Source organism: Rana temporaria, chromosome 13 (assembly GCF_905171775.1).
Source record: "Rana temporaria chromosome 13, aRanTem1.1, whole genome shotgun sequence".
Lineage (NCBI taxonomy): Eukaryota > Metazoa > Chordata > Amphibia > Anura > Ranidae > Rana > Rana temporaria.
This window is the reverse complement of record NC_053501.1, coordinates 42,877,794-42,897,520: the sequence shown is the minus strand read 5'-3', so window position 1 is coordinate 42,897,520 and position 19,727 is coordinate 42,877,794. Positions and strand designations below refer to the sequence as shown.

At 46.2% G+C, this 19,727-nt stretch overlaps 1 protein-coding gene across 4 annotated transcripts in view; it reads right to left on the bottom strand.

Annotated features, from left to right (window-relative positions):
* LOC120920034 (catalase-like) overlaps nucleotides 1–13,709 on the bottom strand; it is a 68,948-nt gene extending 55,239 nt beyond the window's left edge. The window contains exons 1-2 of one of the 4 annotated variants that reach the window (XM_040331939.1): nucleotides 13,512–13,709; nucleotides 2,288–2,365 (exon numbers count right to left, since the gene is read on the bottom strand). In XM_040331939.1, coding sequence (XP_040187873.1) covers nucleotides 2,288–2,365; nucleotides 13,512–13,538 — 105 coding nt within the window. In that variant the 5' untranslated portion in view covers nucleotides 13,539–13,709. The remainder of the gene's footprint in view (nucleotides 1–2,287; nucleotides 2,366–13,511) is intronic. The other 3 variants (XM_040331940.1, XM_040331941.1, XM_040331942.1) reach the window with 3 other exon arrangements.
* Nucleotides 13,710–19,727: the final 6,018 nt, after the last annotated feature.

The window sequence follows — 19,727 nt, the reverse complement described above, 5'->3', positions numbered from 1 at the left end:
GATTAGCAAACATGTGAGATCAGAAGGCTTGCCGCTGCTTTTTAAAGTCAACAGCAAAACAGTGTCACGGACTTCTAAATACTGTATTTCATGATATAAGCTCAGTTTAGTGGTAAAAATAAGTGTGAAATGCAAGATTTCGGTGGGTGTAAAAAGATGTCCACTTGGCGACTTCAGACTGTAGGCTTAATGTGGCTGATTGTGGGGTGTACCAAGATGGTGGCGACAGAACGTCACTTCCGTTACGAAATCTGACGGGTCGCCCAATTTGATGTAACATGGAATCTCCTGGTTAGAAATGTTGACACAGTTTTACAAAGAGTATTTCTTAACCACTTCCGGACCGCCGCATGTACATTTACGTCGGCAGAATGGCACGGACAGGCACATTGGCGTACCTGTATGTCCCTGCCTAGACGTGGGTCCGATCGGGACCCCCCCCCCCCCCGTACATGCGGCGGTTCCCGTGGCTTCAGGAGCGATCCGGGACGAGGGCGCGGCTATTCGTTTCTAGCCGCCCCGTCGCGATCGCTCCCCGGAGCTGAAGAACGGGGATAGACGTATGTAAACACGGCTTCCCCGTGCTTCACTGTGGCGGCTGCATCGATCGAGTGATCCCTTTTATACGGAGACTCGATCGATGATGTCACACCTACAGCCACACCCCCTTACAGTTGTAAACACACACTAGGTGAAACATAACTCCTACAGCGCCCCCTGTGGTTAACTCCCAAACTGCAACTGTCATTTTCACAATAAACAATGCAATTTAAATGCATTTTTTGCTGTGAAAATGACAATGGTCCCAAAAATGTGTCAAAATTGTCCGAAGTGTCCGCCATAATGTCGCAGTCACGAAAAAAATCGCTGATCGCCGCCATTAGTAGTAAAAAAAATAAAATAAAACTATCCCCTATTTTGTAAACGCTATCAATTTTGCGCAAACCAATCGATAAACGCTTATTGCGATTTTTTTACCAAAAATAGGTAGAAGAATACGTATCGGCCTAAACTGAGGAAATTTTTTTTTTTTATATATATATGTTTTTGGTGGATATTTATTATAGCAAAAAGTAAAAAATATTGCATTTTTTTTCAAAATTGTTGCTCTATTTTTGTTTATAGCGCAAAAAATAAAAACCGCAGAGGTGATCAAATACCACCAAAAGAAAGCTCTATTTGTGGGGAAAAAAGGACGCCAATTTTGTTTGGGAGCCACGTCGCACGACCGCGCAATTGTCTGTTAAAGCGACACAGTGCCGAATTGTAAAAACCCCTTGGGTCATTTAGCAGCATATTGGTCCGGTCCTTAAGTGGTTAAGAAAACTGTGAAACATAATTGCAAACATACTTGAATAAAGTTTTAGGTTTGACATACATTTTTATTTATTCCATATATTAGCACCGGCCTCACCTGTCATGCTCTTAGTCTGTGTTACAAAGGAATATAAGCACATTTGTATAGCTGCATAAAACAAGACAAAGGAAGTATAAGAAGAGCCCAACCCACAACTGATCACACCAGGAATGTGCATATTCAGAACAAGCGACTAGCGGGAGAAACAGTTTCTGGTTTGTAAAGCAAACTTACAAAGAAAAAAAAAAAAAAAGACAAGTATTTCACCAAAGAAATACTTGCAATAATGCAATAAAAATGTAATAAATGGGGGTGCCAATTTTACCCAAATCTTTGTGCATACTTCCTGGGAAAAAGCAGTGAGACCCTTTTATGCTGGCCATACGCTATACGAAAAATCGGGCAATTTTTTTTCGAAAAACGAACATACGGTCGTGAGCGCAAACGATGGTGCCATCATGTAATGACCGACAAATCGTTCAGTGGACATAAATAAATACATGTTTTGTTTTTTTTGTTTACATATACCTAGTGCAGACAGTTCGGACGGGAAACATATTAATCTTGCAAATTATCGTTCGTTCGGTAGAAAAATTCCAAACTTGTCTTTCATTTTTTCGGCTCAAAAAACATCCAAACAATTATCGATTTTGTGCCCATTAACTGGCCAAAAACGAACGAACTGTCTAAATGACCGAATTTCGGCCTATTTTTCGTATAGTGTATGGCCAGCATTACAGGAGCAGGGGGGTGAGAACTGGGTATTTCTTCCATGATTACAGAATTGAGACACTTGAAAGGTATAGAAAATCATAATCAGCTGTAGATTGAAATGGAAATGTAATTTTGTATTCACAGTAGATTAGAAAATGGCTTGTGTGTCCAGATATAAAGCCCATGCTTGGTGATTTCATATTAGTGGCTCCTAACCTGGTTCAGTAGCTGCTCACCCGTGGCACCTGTGTGGCTAATGAACAGCTTCTGAAATCTCCTGGTAGTCACGGGCTCCTAGAAAAATACACAAAGCTTATCACTGCTGAGCGTCCACAGTTAGTCACCCATAGCACCTGGATAGGAGGGTTGCAAAACCCAAAGCAACTCATTACCAATCTGTCCTTATAATCCCAAAGGCTTGCTTGTATGGTGCATATGTGCGCACGTGGGTGTTCTAGTCTACCCTTAAGCCCTGTATATACGGCCGGGAATCCCGTCAGGAAAAAAACGTTGTCGATCACTTCTGATCGAATGAACAAATATCAGAGTGTCCTCTCCTTTACTTTCATCTTTTCTCCTCTCCCTCTTCTTGTTACCACCTCATTGGTTCGTACTTGGGGTTTACGTAATACGTTTTTTACTTTATATCTCATCCTCTTTTGAGTATAACTCTCTCAAAAATGGTAGAACTTTGTGGGCACAACATGAGGCAAGGATAATTAGCATAAAAAATATTATTATTACAAAATGTTAAAAAATTGACAAACGACAACACCTTCTACTGGAGAAGGTCAACAAGTGTCCAGATAAGGAGATATGGAGGCATGGATCCTTAAATACTTATTGGAAAGTCCATAGATGTATAATGAAAACCGTATAGGTCCATGAGCTCCTCCATGCTAGTGTGTCAACGCATTTCGCATTAAATTGCTTCCTCAGGACAAAGATTGGTAGGTGCTACTCATCTACCCTACCCATCTTTGTCCTGAGGAAGAAATTTAATGCGAATTGTGTTGACAGACTAGCATGGAGGCGCTCATGGACCCAACCATCTGATACTATACAGTTTTTCATTAAAATAATTAAAAAAATTATCTATGGACATTCCAATAATTATTTAAGGATCCATGCCTCCATGTCTCGTTATTTGGGTACTTGTTGACCTTGTCCAGTAGAGGGTGTTGCCATTTGTCATATTACATGTAATATTTTAACATTTTGTAATAAAAAAAAATGTTATGCTAATTATCCTTGCCTCATTTTGTGCCCACAAAGTCCTATCATTCTTTGAGAGAGTTCTACTCTTTCAATCCTTTTTCCCTCTTTTACTTGCATTTGTCGATAAAAATATTGAACAAGAACAAATATCAGAGTGCATATTAAAAAATTGATCACAATTGAGTAGATCAAATGATCAGTTTTAATAGACTGTTTAGACTTATGCCGCGTACACATGACTTTTTCTCGGGTTCTAAAAAATAACGTTTTTTTTTTTTATGTCATTAAAAACGATCGTGTGTGGGCTTCAGAGCATTTTTCACAATCTAAAAAATGACCTTTGAAAATTTCGAACATGCTCTATTTTTTTCACAACGTCTTTAAGGTTGTAAAAAATGGTTGTGTGTGGGCTTTAACGACGTGAAAAAAACGTGCATGCGCAGAAGCAAGTTATGAGACGGGAGCGCTCGTTCTGGTAAAACTACTGTTCGTAATGGAGTAAGCACATTCATCACGCTGTAACAGACAGAAAAGCGCGAATCGTCTTTTACTAACACGGAATCAGCTAAAGCAGCCCAAAGGGTAGCGCCATCCGCATGGAACTTCCCCTTAATAGTGCCGTCGTACGTGTAGGTATCCATCGGTTAACCTATGGATAAATAACCAATGGGGCCCACACACGATCGGTTTGGTCCGATGAAAACGGTCCATCAGACGGTCCATCAGACCGTTCTCATCGGTTTGACCGATCGTGTGTACGCGGCATTAGATTCCACTAAACCCTGGTTGAGTATGTCTGCTCCAAGCAGGCCGTCATTTTTTTCCTCGGTGACCTGGATTACAATTACTAGTGAGGTTAAATGAGGATCTTATGCTGCAAAAATGGAGAACCATTAGGCCTCGTACACACGACCGGGTTTCTGGGCAAAAACCAGCAAGAAAACTGCTTCTTGCCGCGATTCCCGTTCGCGTGTACGAGACATTCAGGTTTCTCGTCTGGAAATCTGGCCAGAATCTCGACGAGAAAAGAAGAGAACCTGCTCTATTTTTTCTCTTCGAGATTCTTGTCGGCCAGGCGAGAAACCCGAGAGTGTGTATACTTACCTGTCGCCGTGGAAACCCGCGCATGCTCAAAATGACTTTTGACGCATGCGCGGTAGCTTCCACGGCATAGGTAGTGTGAAGCAAGATGGCGGCGAGGGCATCGAATGTGACAAGCGCATGCTCGTCGTACGCGATGACGTCACCGCGTTCTTTCCTTTCAAGAGAACCGCGGTTCTTTTGAAATGAAAGTCAGTACACTCCGGCGGCAAGAGTTTCTTGCCAAGAATCTCGTCAGGGAAAACAACGGGTTTTTCCTGACGAGGTTCTCGGTCGTGTGTACGAGGCCTCACACGCACTCTGTTTCATCAAGAAACTTGCCCAACTGGCAGAAAGTAAAATGGGAAGTGGTGCAACCATCTCCTAGATGACCACCACGTCAGATCTCTTTACATTGCTCCACAGAACTTGCATTGCTCAAACGAGCAGCTTGTTCCTCCAAACTGTTCCTGATACTCAACACCTTGAGCGTACGTCCATTCCCTTGGAGGAAACAGTACCCATAACACACATGTTCAGTCAGCAAGAACATACAAACCTAATGCATTTGATATCCCTCATGGGTCAGTATTTGTTATACTTTTTTCGTCATGGGGGTGGGGGGCTCCGGTGTGCTATTCTCCAGAGCTTACAGGTACAAACTCCAGTTGTGGTTCTGTCCAATGCCCCCATCATCTGCTCCTGTTTCCTACTGGTCCCCCAACACTCCTCATCAGCTATTGGTCAGCCAACAATGATATAACTATTGCAGATGCACACAGAACTTGCATTGTAAATGGGGTATATATTATGTTTTTTTTGTTTTGTTTTTATTCATTAAATTGTATTTAGGAAAACAAGGAAACAAGTGCTGTATTCAGAAAGCACTTGCCTCTAAAGTTGCGCCGGCGGATCGTAAATCCCCCGGCGGAATTCAAATTCCGCGGCTAGGGGGAGTTTACTATTTAAATCAGGCGCGTCCCTGCGCCGATCGTACGGCGCATGCGCCGCCGGCTAAATTTCCCAGCGTGCATTGCTCCAAATGACGTCGCTAGGACGTCATTGGTTTCGACGTCTACGTAAATTACGTCCATCCGTTTTCGCGAACGACTTACGCAAACGACGTAAAAAATTAAAAAACTCGGCGCGGGAACGACGGCCATACTTAACATAGGATACGCCGCATATAGCAGGGGTAACTATCCGCCGGAAAAGGCCGAACGCAAACGACGTAAAAAAAAAAGCGACGGGCGGGCGTTCATTTCTGAATCGGCGGAACTGCTCATTTGCATATTCCAAAAAACGAAACGCCACCTAGCGGCCGGCCTGGAATTGCAGCCTAAGATCCGACGAAGTCACTTACACCCGTCGGATCTTAGGGAGATCTATGCGGAACCTGATTCTATGAATCAGCCGCATAGATACGACGGACGGAACTCAGAGATACAACGGCGTATCAGGAGATACGCCGTCGTATCTCTATCTGAATCCAAACCAATACGTTTTCGCATTTTTTTGTGGTAAAATTGGGTGCCTCAGGTTATATTCGGGTCGGCTTATACTCGAGTATATACGGTAATTATTATTTTTTTCAGCCTTTGTTGCATATTAGTGCTGCTGCTCTACTGCAGCTTCTTTGCAGCCATGTCCTGTCTACTTGTACTTAAAGATAACAGCAATGGTGTTTCTCAAGGTCTGTTTCCTGATGGTGACAACAGCGGCCATCCATGCCGTCACTGTGTGATGAAATGTCCACTTGCAGTCTCCATCAGAAGCCCAAGTGACAGCTGATAAAGTGTCTGCATCGCCCCTATGAAACCCATCAGTGATATTAGACAGGAAGGCTGCAGGCGCAGCAGAGCTTCACCACTTGTGGCTCACATCCAGGTCTATACAGTATCACCACATGTTCCCGCTTGTGTGAGTTATGATAGGAATGTGAACCTACAACAATGAACAGCAAATCAATAGGCGCACTTTGAAGAGACCCTGTCACCAGCTTAAAAACTTGCTGGAAAAAAACACAGAAATATCAAATATTTTAAATGTTTACTTGCAGGGATTTTATCTTCCATAAAAGTTTTTATACGGTGGCAATGGACTCCTGAACTTGTTAGAAAATTCGAGAGAGAGTCCATTCCCTAGCAAAGCCCCTTCCCTCCGGCCATGTCATAGTTTTATGCTTTTCTGGGAGTATCTAATTACTGTCTGTGCTGGCCCAGCTGCCCTGCCTCTCCATTCAGCTCGCCACATAACCTGTTGTAGCTCCCAAATACTATATTGTTTATATTGTATATCTGCACTGAATATTGTTTGTTATTTACAATGCTATAGAGTTGCCTTTCTCAAGCAGGGTTCTGTGGAGCCCTCGGGTTACTCCAGAGCAGTGGCGGCTGGTGCTCAAATTTTTTTTGGGGGGGCGAAAACAAACTCACATCAATTGCAGCCACTGTACCCATCAAACACAGCCACTGTACCCATCAAACACAACTACTGTGCCCATCAAACACAACCACTGTGCCCATCAAACACAGCCACTAAGCCCATCAAACGCAGTCACTGTGCCATCAATTGCCACCACTGTGCCATCAAACACAGCCACTGTACCCATCAATTGCTGCCAGTGTGCCCATCAATTGCTGCCAGTGTGCCCATCAATTGCTGCCAGTGTGCCCATCAAGCGCAGCCACTGTACCCATCAAACGCAGCCACTGTACCCATTAAACACAGCCACTGTACCCATCAAATGCAGCCACTGTGCCATCAATTGCTGCCACTGTGCCCATCAATTGCTGCCACTGTGCCCATCCATTTCTGCCAGTGTGCCCATCAATTGCCGCCACTGTGCCCATCAATTGCTGCCAGTGTGCCCATCAATTGCCACTACTGTGCCCATCAATTGCTGCCAGTGTGCCCATCAATTGCTGACACTGTGCCCATAAATTGCTGCTACTGTGCCCATCAATTGCTGCCAGTGTGCCCATCAAGCGCAGCCACTGAGCCCATCAAATGCAGTCACTGTGCCATCAATTGCCGCCACTGTGCCATCAAATGCAGCCACTGTACCCATCAATTGCTTCCAGTGTGCCCATCAATTGCTGCCAGTGTGCCCATCAATTGCTGCCAGCGTGCCCATCAATTGCTTGCACTGTGCCCATGAATTGCCACCACTGTGCCCATCAATTGCTGCCAGTGTGCCCATCAATTCCGCTACTGTGCCCATCAATTGCTGCCAGTGTGCCCATCAATTGCTGCCACTGTGCCCATCAATTGCTGCTACTGTGCCCATCAATTGCTGCCAGTGTGCCCATCAATTGCTGCCAGTGTGCCCATTAATTGCTGCCAGTATGCCCATCAATTGCTGCCAGTATGCCCATCAATTGCTGCCAGTGTGCCCATTAATTGCGACACTGTGCCCAGCAATTGCTTGTAAACAAGGCATTCCCCTATTCTGCCTAGTGAAACTGTCACTGATGACTGTTCCCCGTGATCGGGAACGGTCATCAGTGACGTGTCACGTGTAGCCACGCCCCCTAACAGTAAGAATTACTTCCTAGGGAACACTTAACCCCTGCAGCGCCACCTAGTGGTTAACCCCTTCCCTGTCAGTGTCATTTTTACAGTAATCAGTGCATTTTTATAGCACTGATCGCTGTAAAAATGACAATGGTGTCAAAAGTGTCCGATGTGGCCGCCATAATTTTGCAGTCCCGATAAAAATCGCTGAACGCCACCATAACTAGTAAAGAAAAATTATTAATAAAAATGCCATAAAACTATCCCCAATTTTGTAGACGCTATAACTTTTGCGCAATCCAATCAATAAACACTTATTGCATTTTTTTTTACAAAAAAATATGTAGAAGAATACGTATCGGCCTAAACTTTGGAAAAAAATGTTTTTTTATATATTGTTGGGGGATATTTATTATAGCAAAAAGTAAAAAATATCGATTTTTTTTCAAAATTGACATTTTTTTTTTTTTTGTTTATAGCGCAAAAAAATAAAAATTGCAGCAGTAATCAAATACCACCAAAAGAAAGCTCTATTTGTGGGAAAAAAATGATGTCAATTTTGTTTGGGAGCCACGTAGCACGACTGCACAATTGTCAGTTAAAGCGACGCAGTGACGAATCGCAAAAAGTGGCCTGGTCTTTGACCAGCAAAATGGTCCAGGGCTGAAGCAGTAAAGAGGTCCTTCTCTCACTGGCCACCAAAGTATGGGGTCCTGTCTCCAACTGTAAAATAATGTAAGGTAGCATAACCACCAAAGATAAGTAGTCCTTTTCATGCTTGCCACCAAGGGTGCCCGTCCCATAACAATTACCAGTGTAAGGGGGCACTATCATGACCACCAACCTTAAAGGGTCCTTCTCTCAACGACAATCAATATTAGGGGGCCCGTATCCTACTGGCGGCCAATGTAAGAGAGCATTACCATGACCACCAATGTAAGGGGGCCCTTCTCGATTAGCCACCAATGTGAGGGAGAATCTTTTCCCCTGACCTCCAATGGCTATAATTATTTACTTATTTTTTAAGCTTATAATTATTACTGACAATAATTTCTAAGGATCCTCAGAGGCTAAGATTTTGTGAACAGCTGCTATAGAGCAGGGGTCTCCCAACGGTGGCCCGAGGGCCGGATGCTGCCCTTTGCTAGCCTTCCTTTGGCCCTTGGGGCACTTTTGCTCCCAATGATATGAGGCACTATTCCTCCAACTGACAACAACAGTGGGGCACGATTGATGAGGCACTTCTCCACCTGACCACCAACACTGGGGCTGTGTTTATTCTCACTGATGCCGGGCCTGGTGCATTTTCTACCCCAACTGGCCACAAACCAGCCCCCCTAAAGTCTGAAGGAAAGTAAACTGACCCTTTGTCTGAAAAATTTGAAGACCTCTGCTATAGAGGGTCACTTAACCACTTCCGGACCGCCGCATGTACATATACGTCGGCAGAATGGCACGGACAGGCACATTGGCGTACCTGTACGTCCCTGCCTAGACGTGGGTCGGGGGTCCGATCGGGACCCCCCCCCCCCGTACATGCGGCGGTTCCCGTGGCTTCAGGAGCGATCCGGGACGAGGGCGCGGCTATTCGTTTCTAGACGCCCCCCATCGCGATCGCTCCCCAGAGCTGAAGAACGGGGAGAGCTGTATGTAAACACGGCTTCCCCGTGCTTCACTGTGGCGGCTGCATCGATCGAGTGATCCCTTTTATAGGGAGACTCGATCGATGACGTCAGACCTACAGCCACACCCCCCTACAGTTGTAAACACACACTAGGTGAACCCTAACTCCTTCAGCGCCCCCTGTGGTTAACTCCCAAACTGCAACTGTCATTTTCACAATAAACAATGCAATTTAAATGCATTTTTTGCTGTGAAAATGACAATGGTCCCAAAAATGTGTCAAAATTGTCCAAAGTGTCCGCCATAATGTCGCAGTCACGAAAAAAATCGCTGATCGCTGCCATTAGTAGTGAAAAAAAAATAATAATAAAACTATCCCCTATTTTGTAAACGCTATAAATTTTGCGCAAACCAATCGATAAACGCTTATTGCGATTTTTTTTACCAAAAATAGGTAGAAGAATACGTATCGGCCTAAACTGAGGAAAAAATATAACTTTATATATGTTTTTGGGGGATATTTATTATAGCAAAAAGTAAAAAATATTGCATTTTTTTCAAAATTGTCGCTTTATTTTTGTTTAAAGCGCAAAAAATAAAAACCGCAGAGGTGATCAAATACCACCAAAAGAAAGCTCTATTTGTGGGGAAAAAAGGACGCCAATTTTGATTGGGAGCCACGTCGCACGACCGCGCAATTGTCTGTTAAAGCGACACAGTGCTGAATTGTAAAAACCCCTTGGGTCATTTAGCAGCATATTGGTCCGGTCCTTAAGTGGTTAAGTGACAGCTCTGAGTCTTCTGACATCACATCCATGATGGTGTCACCTAGCAGAAGTTTCAGGGCATTTTTGAATGTCTACACAAGGGAAGACTCTACAAGCAAATAATGTGCATAACATTTCTTAAAGCGGAGTTCTACCCAAAAATGAAACTTCCGCTTTTTAGAATCCCCCCCCCCCTCCGGTATCACTTTTGGCACCTTTCAGGGGAGGGGGAGCAGATACCTGTGTAATTCAGGTATTTGCTCCCACTTTCAGGCATAGATAGGCGAGCCACCTGCGGCTGGGGTTGCCACCTCATCCCTTTAAACCCGAACACATATGAATTACACAGGTTTTAAGGCTAATTTAAAGCAGATAAGGTACTAAGTGAGTTTAATTACCACTTTAATCAGCCACAGAACCTATATAATTAAAGTGTGTTCAGTTTTAAAGGGATGAGGTGGCAACCCTACCCACGGCTATCTATGCCACGTCCGGCGCCTCCTCTGTCCCCATCCCCCCCGCTGTCTTTTGGGAGACATACAGGTCCCAGAAGACAGCAGGGACCAGCGCGATTCGCGCAAGCACAGTAGGGAATCAGGAAGTGAAGCCGCAAGGTACCAAGGATGGCGGCGGCAGCACCCAAGAGTCGAGGGATAGATCGGCTTCGGGGTGCCGACAACGCGGGCGCCCCGGACAGGTTAGTGTCCTTATTTTAAAAGTCAGCAGCTGCAGTATTTGTAGCTGCTGACTTTAAAAAAAAAATCAGGTCTCTTTAAAGCCGTTATTCCCCATGTATCAAAAAAGCAATCTGTGCAGAGAATGTCATTGCATGCCGTTCATCACTAGGATTGTTTGCTCTGCTTTACGTAATATCATCATTTTCTGCAGCCCGAGGAGGTGTGATGAAAGAGACATTGCCAAACGTTATCTGAAAAAGCTACTTCCTTGGGTATGATGCTAGTGGCGTCATAAATTACTAAGTCTTTATCTCAGCAGAAGCATGCACCAATTTCAGAAAAGCACTGCAACCGGATCGCATGGCCATTTTGTACCATGCGATCCAGTGCAGGCAAACGCACTTGTCACTAAATATAATGGTTAGCTTACAGTCCTGTTTACACCTTGCTTCTGCCTGGTGCTTCGATGAGACTTCAGTAGAGCTTCAATGAGACTTCGGTGGAGCTTCGATGAGACTTCGGTGGAGCTTCAATGAGACTTCAAGGGGGCTTCGATGAGACTTCAAGGGGGCTTCGATGAGACTTCAAGGGGGCTTCAATGAGACTTCAAGGGGGCTTCAATGGGACTACGATGGGGCTTCAATGAGACTTCAGTGGGGCTTCATTGGAGCTTCAAGCGAGCTTTGCCATAGACTTCTATGGAGGCTTTGAAGACGCTTTAAAGCACCACTAAAGCGACATGGGGTATAATTTTTGAAGCAAAGCCAAAGCAAAGCAACGCAAAAGCAAGGTGTAAACAGGACTGTATGCTAACCATTTTATTCAGGCTGCATTCACACCTGAGCGTTTTTAGCTCGTAAAATGCCCTAAAAAAAACGCCCAACAAGAAAAATCCCATACATTTCAATGGCACCTGTTCACATCTGAGCGTTTTGTCACCTAAAGCAAAACGCCAGACAAACGCCTGAACCTGGATTCACATGAATTTACAGCAGGTTTGATGCGTTTAGGAACACACAGATTCACAGGTCATGTAAAAAGCATAGTATTCCATGGCTTTGGTTCACATCTATGCGTTGCGAATTTGGTGCGAGAAAAAGAAAGGGTTTTGTGTGTGTTGACTGCGGATGCAATGTGAATTTCTATCGTGCAATGTGAATTTTATCTTTATAGGCTTCAATTGAACTTGCAATAAACTTGCAGCACACAGTTCACATCTCTGCAAATTGTTCACTGTCTGCCTCCTGAAATTTGTGATAAAATCGTGGTAAATTTGCGGTAAAATCACGGTAAATTCACACCTATCTACCTCAAAGCTCAAGGCAAATTCGCACTTCACACAGGGCAAAAAAAATGGATCAAATTCGCAGTGCATCGCATCACAGTAGTGTGAACCTAGGCTCAAGCTCTAAAAAGAACACAAGCTTCTTTGGGGCAGATTATCGGCGTTTTTCTGCTGTTTACATTGGTGACCTGTACAAAATCGTAGCAAGAACGCGGTAAAAACGCACAACTTTTAAACGCTCCTTTGTCAAGCTGTTTAGGTTTAGCTAAACAGCTTGACAAAGGAGCGCAACTGCCGAAACACACACAGTACACCCGCTCGGAAACGCGTCGCATGCCAGTGATGTCACTGCCCCTCAACTGCTCTGATCCACCACACTCCAGGCCTCGCTCTGAGGCTCCCCCACCGCCGCCGGCTGTTACCATCTCTCAGCGGTGAATGATGCTTTCACGCAGCACATCGCCCCAGCAGGAGAAGGAGCAGATAGACTGACTTGATGATTACAATGCCTATTTTTACCTCGCAAAATGTGAGTTGCCTGTACTAACCTGATTATTAAATTGTTTTTACAACGTCTACACTTAGAGGCGCCTCTCCCCTTGCTTTTTTTTTCACAGTATTGGAACATGGTTTCTGTTCCCCCCATGATGGCAGCCCTGAGAATGTATATGTGACCCTCTGCAACAACTCTCCTCCATTTGTCCTTGGACTCTCTTTTATATACCCCCTGAGCTTGGACTCTTTTATGCCATTTGATTGTACACTTCCCTGTACACTATTTTTATTTATGACATATTTTTTATTTTCGTATAATATACTACCGAGAATTTTCTGCTGTTTTTGTATTTTCCGCATTTTACTTGTGTAAGTTATTGACACCCCCAGTTTAGTTCACAGATCGCAGTGCGAACTGTGAACTCGCACAGGAATCGGATCACATAGGTGAGAAGATCCATGCACGCCGATTCTAGTGCGGGGGGGGGGGGAGGGGGAGTCCCTGCACTTTTTTTTGTGCAAATCCAATGCGAGTTCAGCCATACAACTGTAACTCGCATTGCTCAGAGCTATAAATGGATTAAGATGAAATCTGGTTGCCCTGGGTTACTGCACCTTGAATGGCTATGCTGACATTTAATAAAATAAAAACAAAACTTTGCCTCAGGAATGCTTACGGTAACCATTTCTAGAAGGCATTTTTCAAGTGCACATTACAAAAAAATTAGCAAAGGCCTATTTGGTTGCCAGAAGTGCAAATATGAGGCGGTGTGTGGTACCTGGACGGGCACGCTGGGCTGTTGCATGGTGACGGTCGCTCGGAGATCCAGTCAGGTCTCTGTCACTTATAGGTTGTATGAACTTCTCTTCAGTACAGTGGAGTAAAATATGATGATCTCCTCCCAGCCCTTCCTGTCCTCCTCCTCCTCCTCCTCTACGCCCTCCTCTCAGCCGCACATTGCCAAATATTCTGTGTGCTGAAGACGTCGGCTCTGTACACCAGGCGGGGAGAATGTTGTGTAAAAACAAATCATTTTATGAATGTTTACATTCACAAGAACGCACCTGCGTTTAAGTTATTTACACACAGGAGAGGTCTCCTCTGAGAGGAATTAGGCCTCATTCACACTGGCTCATTGTTTACATGCGTTTAGAGGACATTTATAAGGGTATATTCACACCAGATAAGGTGGGACTGAGTTGGGCAGCTATTCCAGCGCAGTCCTACCGCATGGACAAGTCAAAATGCCTCGTCTCCTATGTGCCCAGTTTAATACGCTGCGCTGAGAAAAAGGTCTGCATGTAGTACTTTTTATCAGCGCAGCACAGTGAAAGGCATTTTGTGCCCCACCCAATGTGACCGGCAATTGAACCTTTTGAGACATCTGTGTGACATCTCAGTTAAGTTTGTTTAACTACTTCACTACCGCGCTATAGTCGAATTACGGTTACAGCGCGGTCGTCCAGTTTAGGGACGGCGTCTATTGACATCCTCCCAGAAGCGCACGCCCACTCCTCGCGTTGTGTTATTGCTGTGTCTTTCAGACACAGCTGATCACAGATTGGGGTAAAGTGGCAATCACAGCGGCCCTTTACCACGTGATCAACTGTGTCCAATCACAGCTGATCATGATGCAAATACACTTGCCGGTTATCGGCATTACTTTCCTCATGCTGTTACAGCGTGAGGAGAGGCAGAGCTGGTAACCGGCAAGTGTGAAAGGAGACATCTACACTGATAATCAGGCCACTGATGATCAGTGTCCTGATGATCAGTGCAGCCCCAGTGGTGCCTATTAGTGCTGCCTTTCAGTGCCACCAATCAGTGTGCATTAATGCCCTGATTATCAGTGCCGCTTATCAGTGTTGCCTATCAGTGCCCATCAGTGCCACTTATCAATGCCACTGTCTCTTCACATTCGGCTTCCCATCACAGATTTCTCCGGAAGTGACGTTCCGTCGCCGCCATCTTGCTACACCCCACACTCCTACACAGTAATGATAGAGTGAGAAGGGGGCAAGCGGACATCTTGTTACACCCACTGGAGTTTTAGATTTCACAGTTATTTTCAACACAAAACTGAGCTTATGTGCTTAAATACAGTATTTGTAAATCTGACGGACGTCACTTCCAGAGTAATCTGTGACAGGGAGCCGAATGTGACGAGACACGCCTATCAGTGCTCTACAGTGCCGCTTATCAATGCTGCCTATTAGTGCCTATCAGTGTGTCCCTGTCAGTGTCTTACCAGAGTGTCCCCATCAGTGTTTTATCAGTGTGATCAAATACCACCAAAAGAAAGCTCTATTTGTGGGGAAAAAAGGACGCCAATTTTGTTTGGGAGCCACGACGCACAACCGCGCAATTGTCAGTTAAAGCGACGCAGTGCCGAATCGCAAAAAGTGGCCTGGTCTTTGACCAGCAATATGGGGTTTAAGTGGTTAAACGCCTTAACAGGTTACCAGTTTAGAGTTACAGGGGAGGCCTGGTGCTAGAATTATTGCTCTCATTCTGATGTTCATGACAATACCTCACATGTGCGGTGCGATCACTGTTTACATATGCGTGCGGGAGTAACGTATGCGTTTGCATTTGCGCGTGGGGACGGGGATACTTTGAATTTTTGTTATTATTATTATTTGTTTTATACAAAGCTTCAATGTAGCCAATCAGACACAGATTAGCTGCTTTCCTGGCCGCTAACGGCCAGGTAAACAAAGAGGTGGAACCAGAAGTGACAAAAAAAACTCATCACTCCCGATTTCCGGGGTCACTGAGAGAGAGAGAGAGAGAGAGAGAGAGAAACAGCGTGGGAGGAATAGTGCCCCATCATTGGTATCAGTGGGAGGAATATTGCCCCATGTACTACTTTGGTTCCGACTTTGATGTGACTTGAGGTCCATAGACCTCAAGATTACAAAGGCATCGCTTCAAATCGTGGGACTGTCGGGTCGCATAAGTGCGGGGATGAACCTCATTTTGGCGCCCCCCCTGGCTGGGGTATACATGGGTATCTCCAGATACGCCGGCGTAAGTTCGAATGTGAGGCGTCGTATCTCTGCGCCTGATTCAAAGAATCAGATACGCCAGATTTTGTCCAAGATACGACTGACGTAAGTCTCTTACGCCGTCGTATCTTGGGTGAGTGAGTGTGAGTGAGTGAGTGAGTAACTTGTATAGCGCAGCAAATGCGAACTTAATCGCCTCAAGGCGCTTGTCATCCAGAGTAGTACAGATCTTTCAGAAGAGGTGGGTCTTTAGCTTTTTCCTGAATGCCCGATGGTTTTCTTCCAAGCGGATGGTCGTGGGTAGAGCATTCCAGAGCCGTGGTCCTTGGACCGAGAATCTTCGTTCTCCTTTCGATTTGTAGCGGGATTTAGGAATTTGGAGAAGGTTTTGGTTGGTTGACCGAAGCATGCGCTTGGTGACGTACGGTTTTATTTTCTCGCATAAGTATTGAGGAGCTTTTCCCTGTGAACATTTGTGGGTGAGGCAGAGCGTCTTGAATGTCACCCGGTCCTGTACGGACAGCCAATGGAGGGACCTCAAGACTGGGGCGACAGCATATTTACGCTGGCCGCTAGGGGCGCTTCCGTAGTTTTACGTGTAGAATATGCAAATGAGCTAGATACGCTGATTCAGAAACGTACTTGCGCCCGTCGGATTTAGCTACACCGTTTACGTAAGGCGTCGGTCCGGCGTAAGTTTACCCCTCATAAAGCAGGGGTAAGTCATGTTAAGGTATGGACGTCGGAAACGTCGGAACAGCGTTGTATTTTACGTCGTTTGCGTAAGTCGTACGTGAATAGGGCTGGGCGTATGTTACGTACACGTCGACAAAGCATTGAGCCGACGTATCTTAGGGAGTATTTGCGACGTGACTCTGAGCATGCGCGCGCATGCGCTGTTCGATCGGCCATGCATCTACATGGGGTCACGCTTCATTACAATACAACACGCCCACTGCCTTGCTACTTTGAATCACGCAGGCTTACGCCGGCCCATTTACGATACGCCGCCGTAACTAAGGGCGCAAGTTCTTTCTGAATACGGTACTCGCCTCTCTAAGTTACGGCGGCGTAGCGTATATGAGATGCGATACGCCCGCCGAAAGTTAGGCATTTCTTTCTGAATCTGGCCCCATGACTGTAATGGGCAGTGCAGGTATCTGGTGCACGGAATGTTCTTGTAAGGCAATGTGAACCCACCGATGTAGGTTGCAATCCTATTTACTAATAAATGCAGCAAATGAAATGAGAACCGTTTATTAGAGATGTCAAACGTGAAAAGCAGAAGAGGTCCTCTTCCTCATTTTACCCGGATCTCTCCTGAAGAGGAGGAAGCAGCATTGCAGGCCGGGGTGGATTTACACAATATTTGTCATTGTGCACAAAGAACTCCCAGTATCACAAAGTCACAATGAATCTGCAGAATAAAAGGTTTTGTGGTTAATGATTAAACACAATTAATGCCACCTAGTCTGAAACATAAGAATTGACGACCTACAGTACTCAGCAATGCAATAAACACCCCATTCTTGTACCCTTCTCGCCCCAGTGCTCTTTGCAGAATACGGTCATTATGAATTAATGTGAAAGTCATGACTTTTGACCCCCCTAGAGTTTGGCAGTCTTTTCTTAAAGTAGACCACTAGCAGTGGCGGTGCGTCCATAGATAGTGGGTGCAGAAGCGCCGCCTGTGTAATGTAGTGTAGTGGGGTGGGCATTGTAGTGTAAATGGGCTTTGTAGTGTAAGTGGGGTGTGTAGTGTAAGTGGGATGGGCAGTGTAGTGGCATAGGCAGTGTAGTGGGGTGGGCAGTGTTATGCAGTGGGCAGTGTAATGTATTGTAGTGTAGTAGGGTAGGCAGTGTAGTGTAAGTGGGGTAGGCAGTGTAGTGTAAGTGGGGTAGGCAGTGTAGTGGGGTAGGCATTGTGGTGTGGGCATTTCAGTGTAAGTGGGGTGTGCAGTGCAGTGTAGTGGGGTAGGCAGTGTAGTGGGGTGGCCGCGTAGTGTAAGTGGGGTGTGTAGTGTAGTGGGGTGGGCAGTGGTAGTGGGGTGGGCATTTTAGTGTAAGTGGGGTAGGTAGTGTAGTGGGGTAGGCAGTGTAGTGTAGTGTGGTGGCCGGGTAGTGTAAGTGGGGTGTGTAGTGTAGTGGGCATTGTAGTGTAGTGGGATGGGCAGTGTAGTGTAAGTGGGGTGGGCAGTGTTGTGGAGTTTAGTGGGCCGTGTTGTGGAGTTTAGTGGGCAGTGTAGTGGAGTTTAGTGGGCAGTGTAGAGGAGTTTAGTGGGCAGTGTAGAGGAGTTTAGTGGGCAGTGTTGTGGAGTTTAGTAGGGTTGTCCTGATACCACTTTTTTGAGACCGAGTACAAGTACCGATACTTTTTTCAAGTACTCGCCGATACCGATTACCGATACTTTTTTTTACAGTGCTTTCTTCTTTTTTTTAGGGGGGGGGAGTGGATGTTCATTCTAAAAAGGTAGGAGCCGGGTATATCGGCTCCGCTCTCTATCCTGACAGATTGAGGGGGAGAGCAGCACAGAGGGGGACAGCACGGAGGACGGAGGGGGACAGCACGGAGAAGGGGGGGACAGCACAGAGGGGACAGCACGGAGCACGTAGGGGGGCAGCAAGGAGGAAGGAGGGGGGGGGGGAGTGGATTGTCAGTGTGTTTTTTTATATACATTTTTATTATTTTTAAAAATTATTCATAGCACAGGTTACGATGCTCATTTATGTAAATGGAAAGAGTCAGTGATCACTGACTCTGTTCATTCTGAAAAGGTAGGAGCCGGGTATATCGGCTCTGCTCTCTATCCTGACAGATTGAGGGGGAGAGCAGCACGGAGGGGGACAGCACGGAGGACGGAGGGGGATAGCACGGAGGGGGACAGCACGGAGGGGGACAGCAAGGAGGACGGAGGGGGACAGCACGGAGGACGGAGAGGGACAGCAAGGAGAACGGAGGGGGACAGCACAGAGGACGGAGGGGGACAGCACGGAGGACAGAGGGGGACAGCACGGAGGACGGAGGGGGACAGCACGGAGGATGGAGGGGGACAGCACAGAGTATGGAGGGGAACACCACGGAGCACGGAGGGGGACAGCACGGAGGACGGAGGGGGACAGCACGGAGGACGGAGGGGGACAGCACGGAGGATGGAGGGGGACAGCACGGAGGACGGAAGGGGACAGCACGGAGGACGGAGGGGGACAGCTCGGAGGACTGAGGGGACAGCACGGAGGACGGGCGGAGGGGACACTGAGGTTCTCCGAGCAGTCTCCAATCATCTCCTAGTGTTTCCGAGTGTCTCCCGTGCCCTGCACCTCTGGCCTCATGCGGTACTGCATACACCAGCAGTGGCACTGGAACGCATTATCTGAGTTTCCATCAGTGGCGGCTGTTGCTCAAAATTTTTGGGGGGGCGCAAACGAAAAAACAAAAACAATTGCAGCCTCACTGTGCCCATCAAATGCAGCCACTGTGCCATGCCATCAAACGCAGCCACTGTGCCATGCCAAACGCAGCCACTGTGCCGGTCTTTCCCAGTGACGCACGAGGGTGCGTCAGAGGGGGCGGGTTCACGTGACGGGTGGCCGCTTCCCCTATATAAGTAATGTCAAAGCTCCAGCGCGTCATTCCGCTGGGCTGTGTCCAGCGGAGAGTGGAGCTCGCCTGCTGCGCTCTGGACGGATGGATCTTCTCATCGCTGGACCGGACCGCTGATCACCCGTCGCTGGAGAGATCATCCGTCGCTGGATAGAAGACAACGTTGGAGCAGGGAGCCACATTGACAGTGGATTACCACCGCTGGATTTTTTTTTATTAATAAAGGAATTTTTTTTTTAACTATTTACACTTCCTTCTTGAAATGGTAGAGGTACATTGTACCCCATTCACATAGGGGGGGCAGGATCTGGGGGTCCCCTTTGTTAAAGGGGTCTTCCAGATTCTGATAAGACCCCCACAACCACCGGGCAAGGGTTGTATGGAT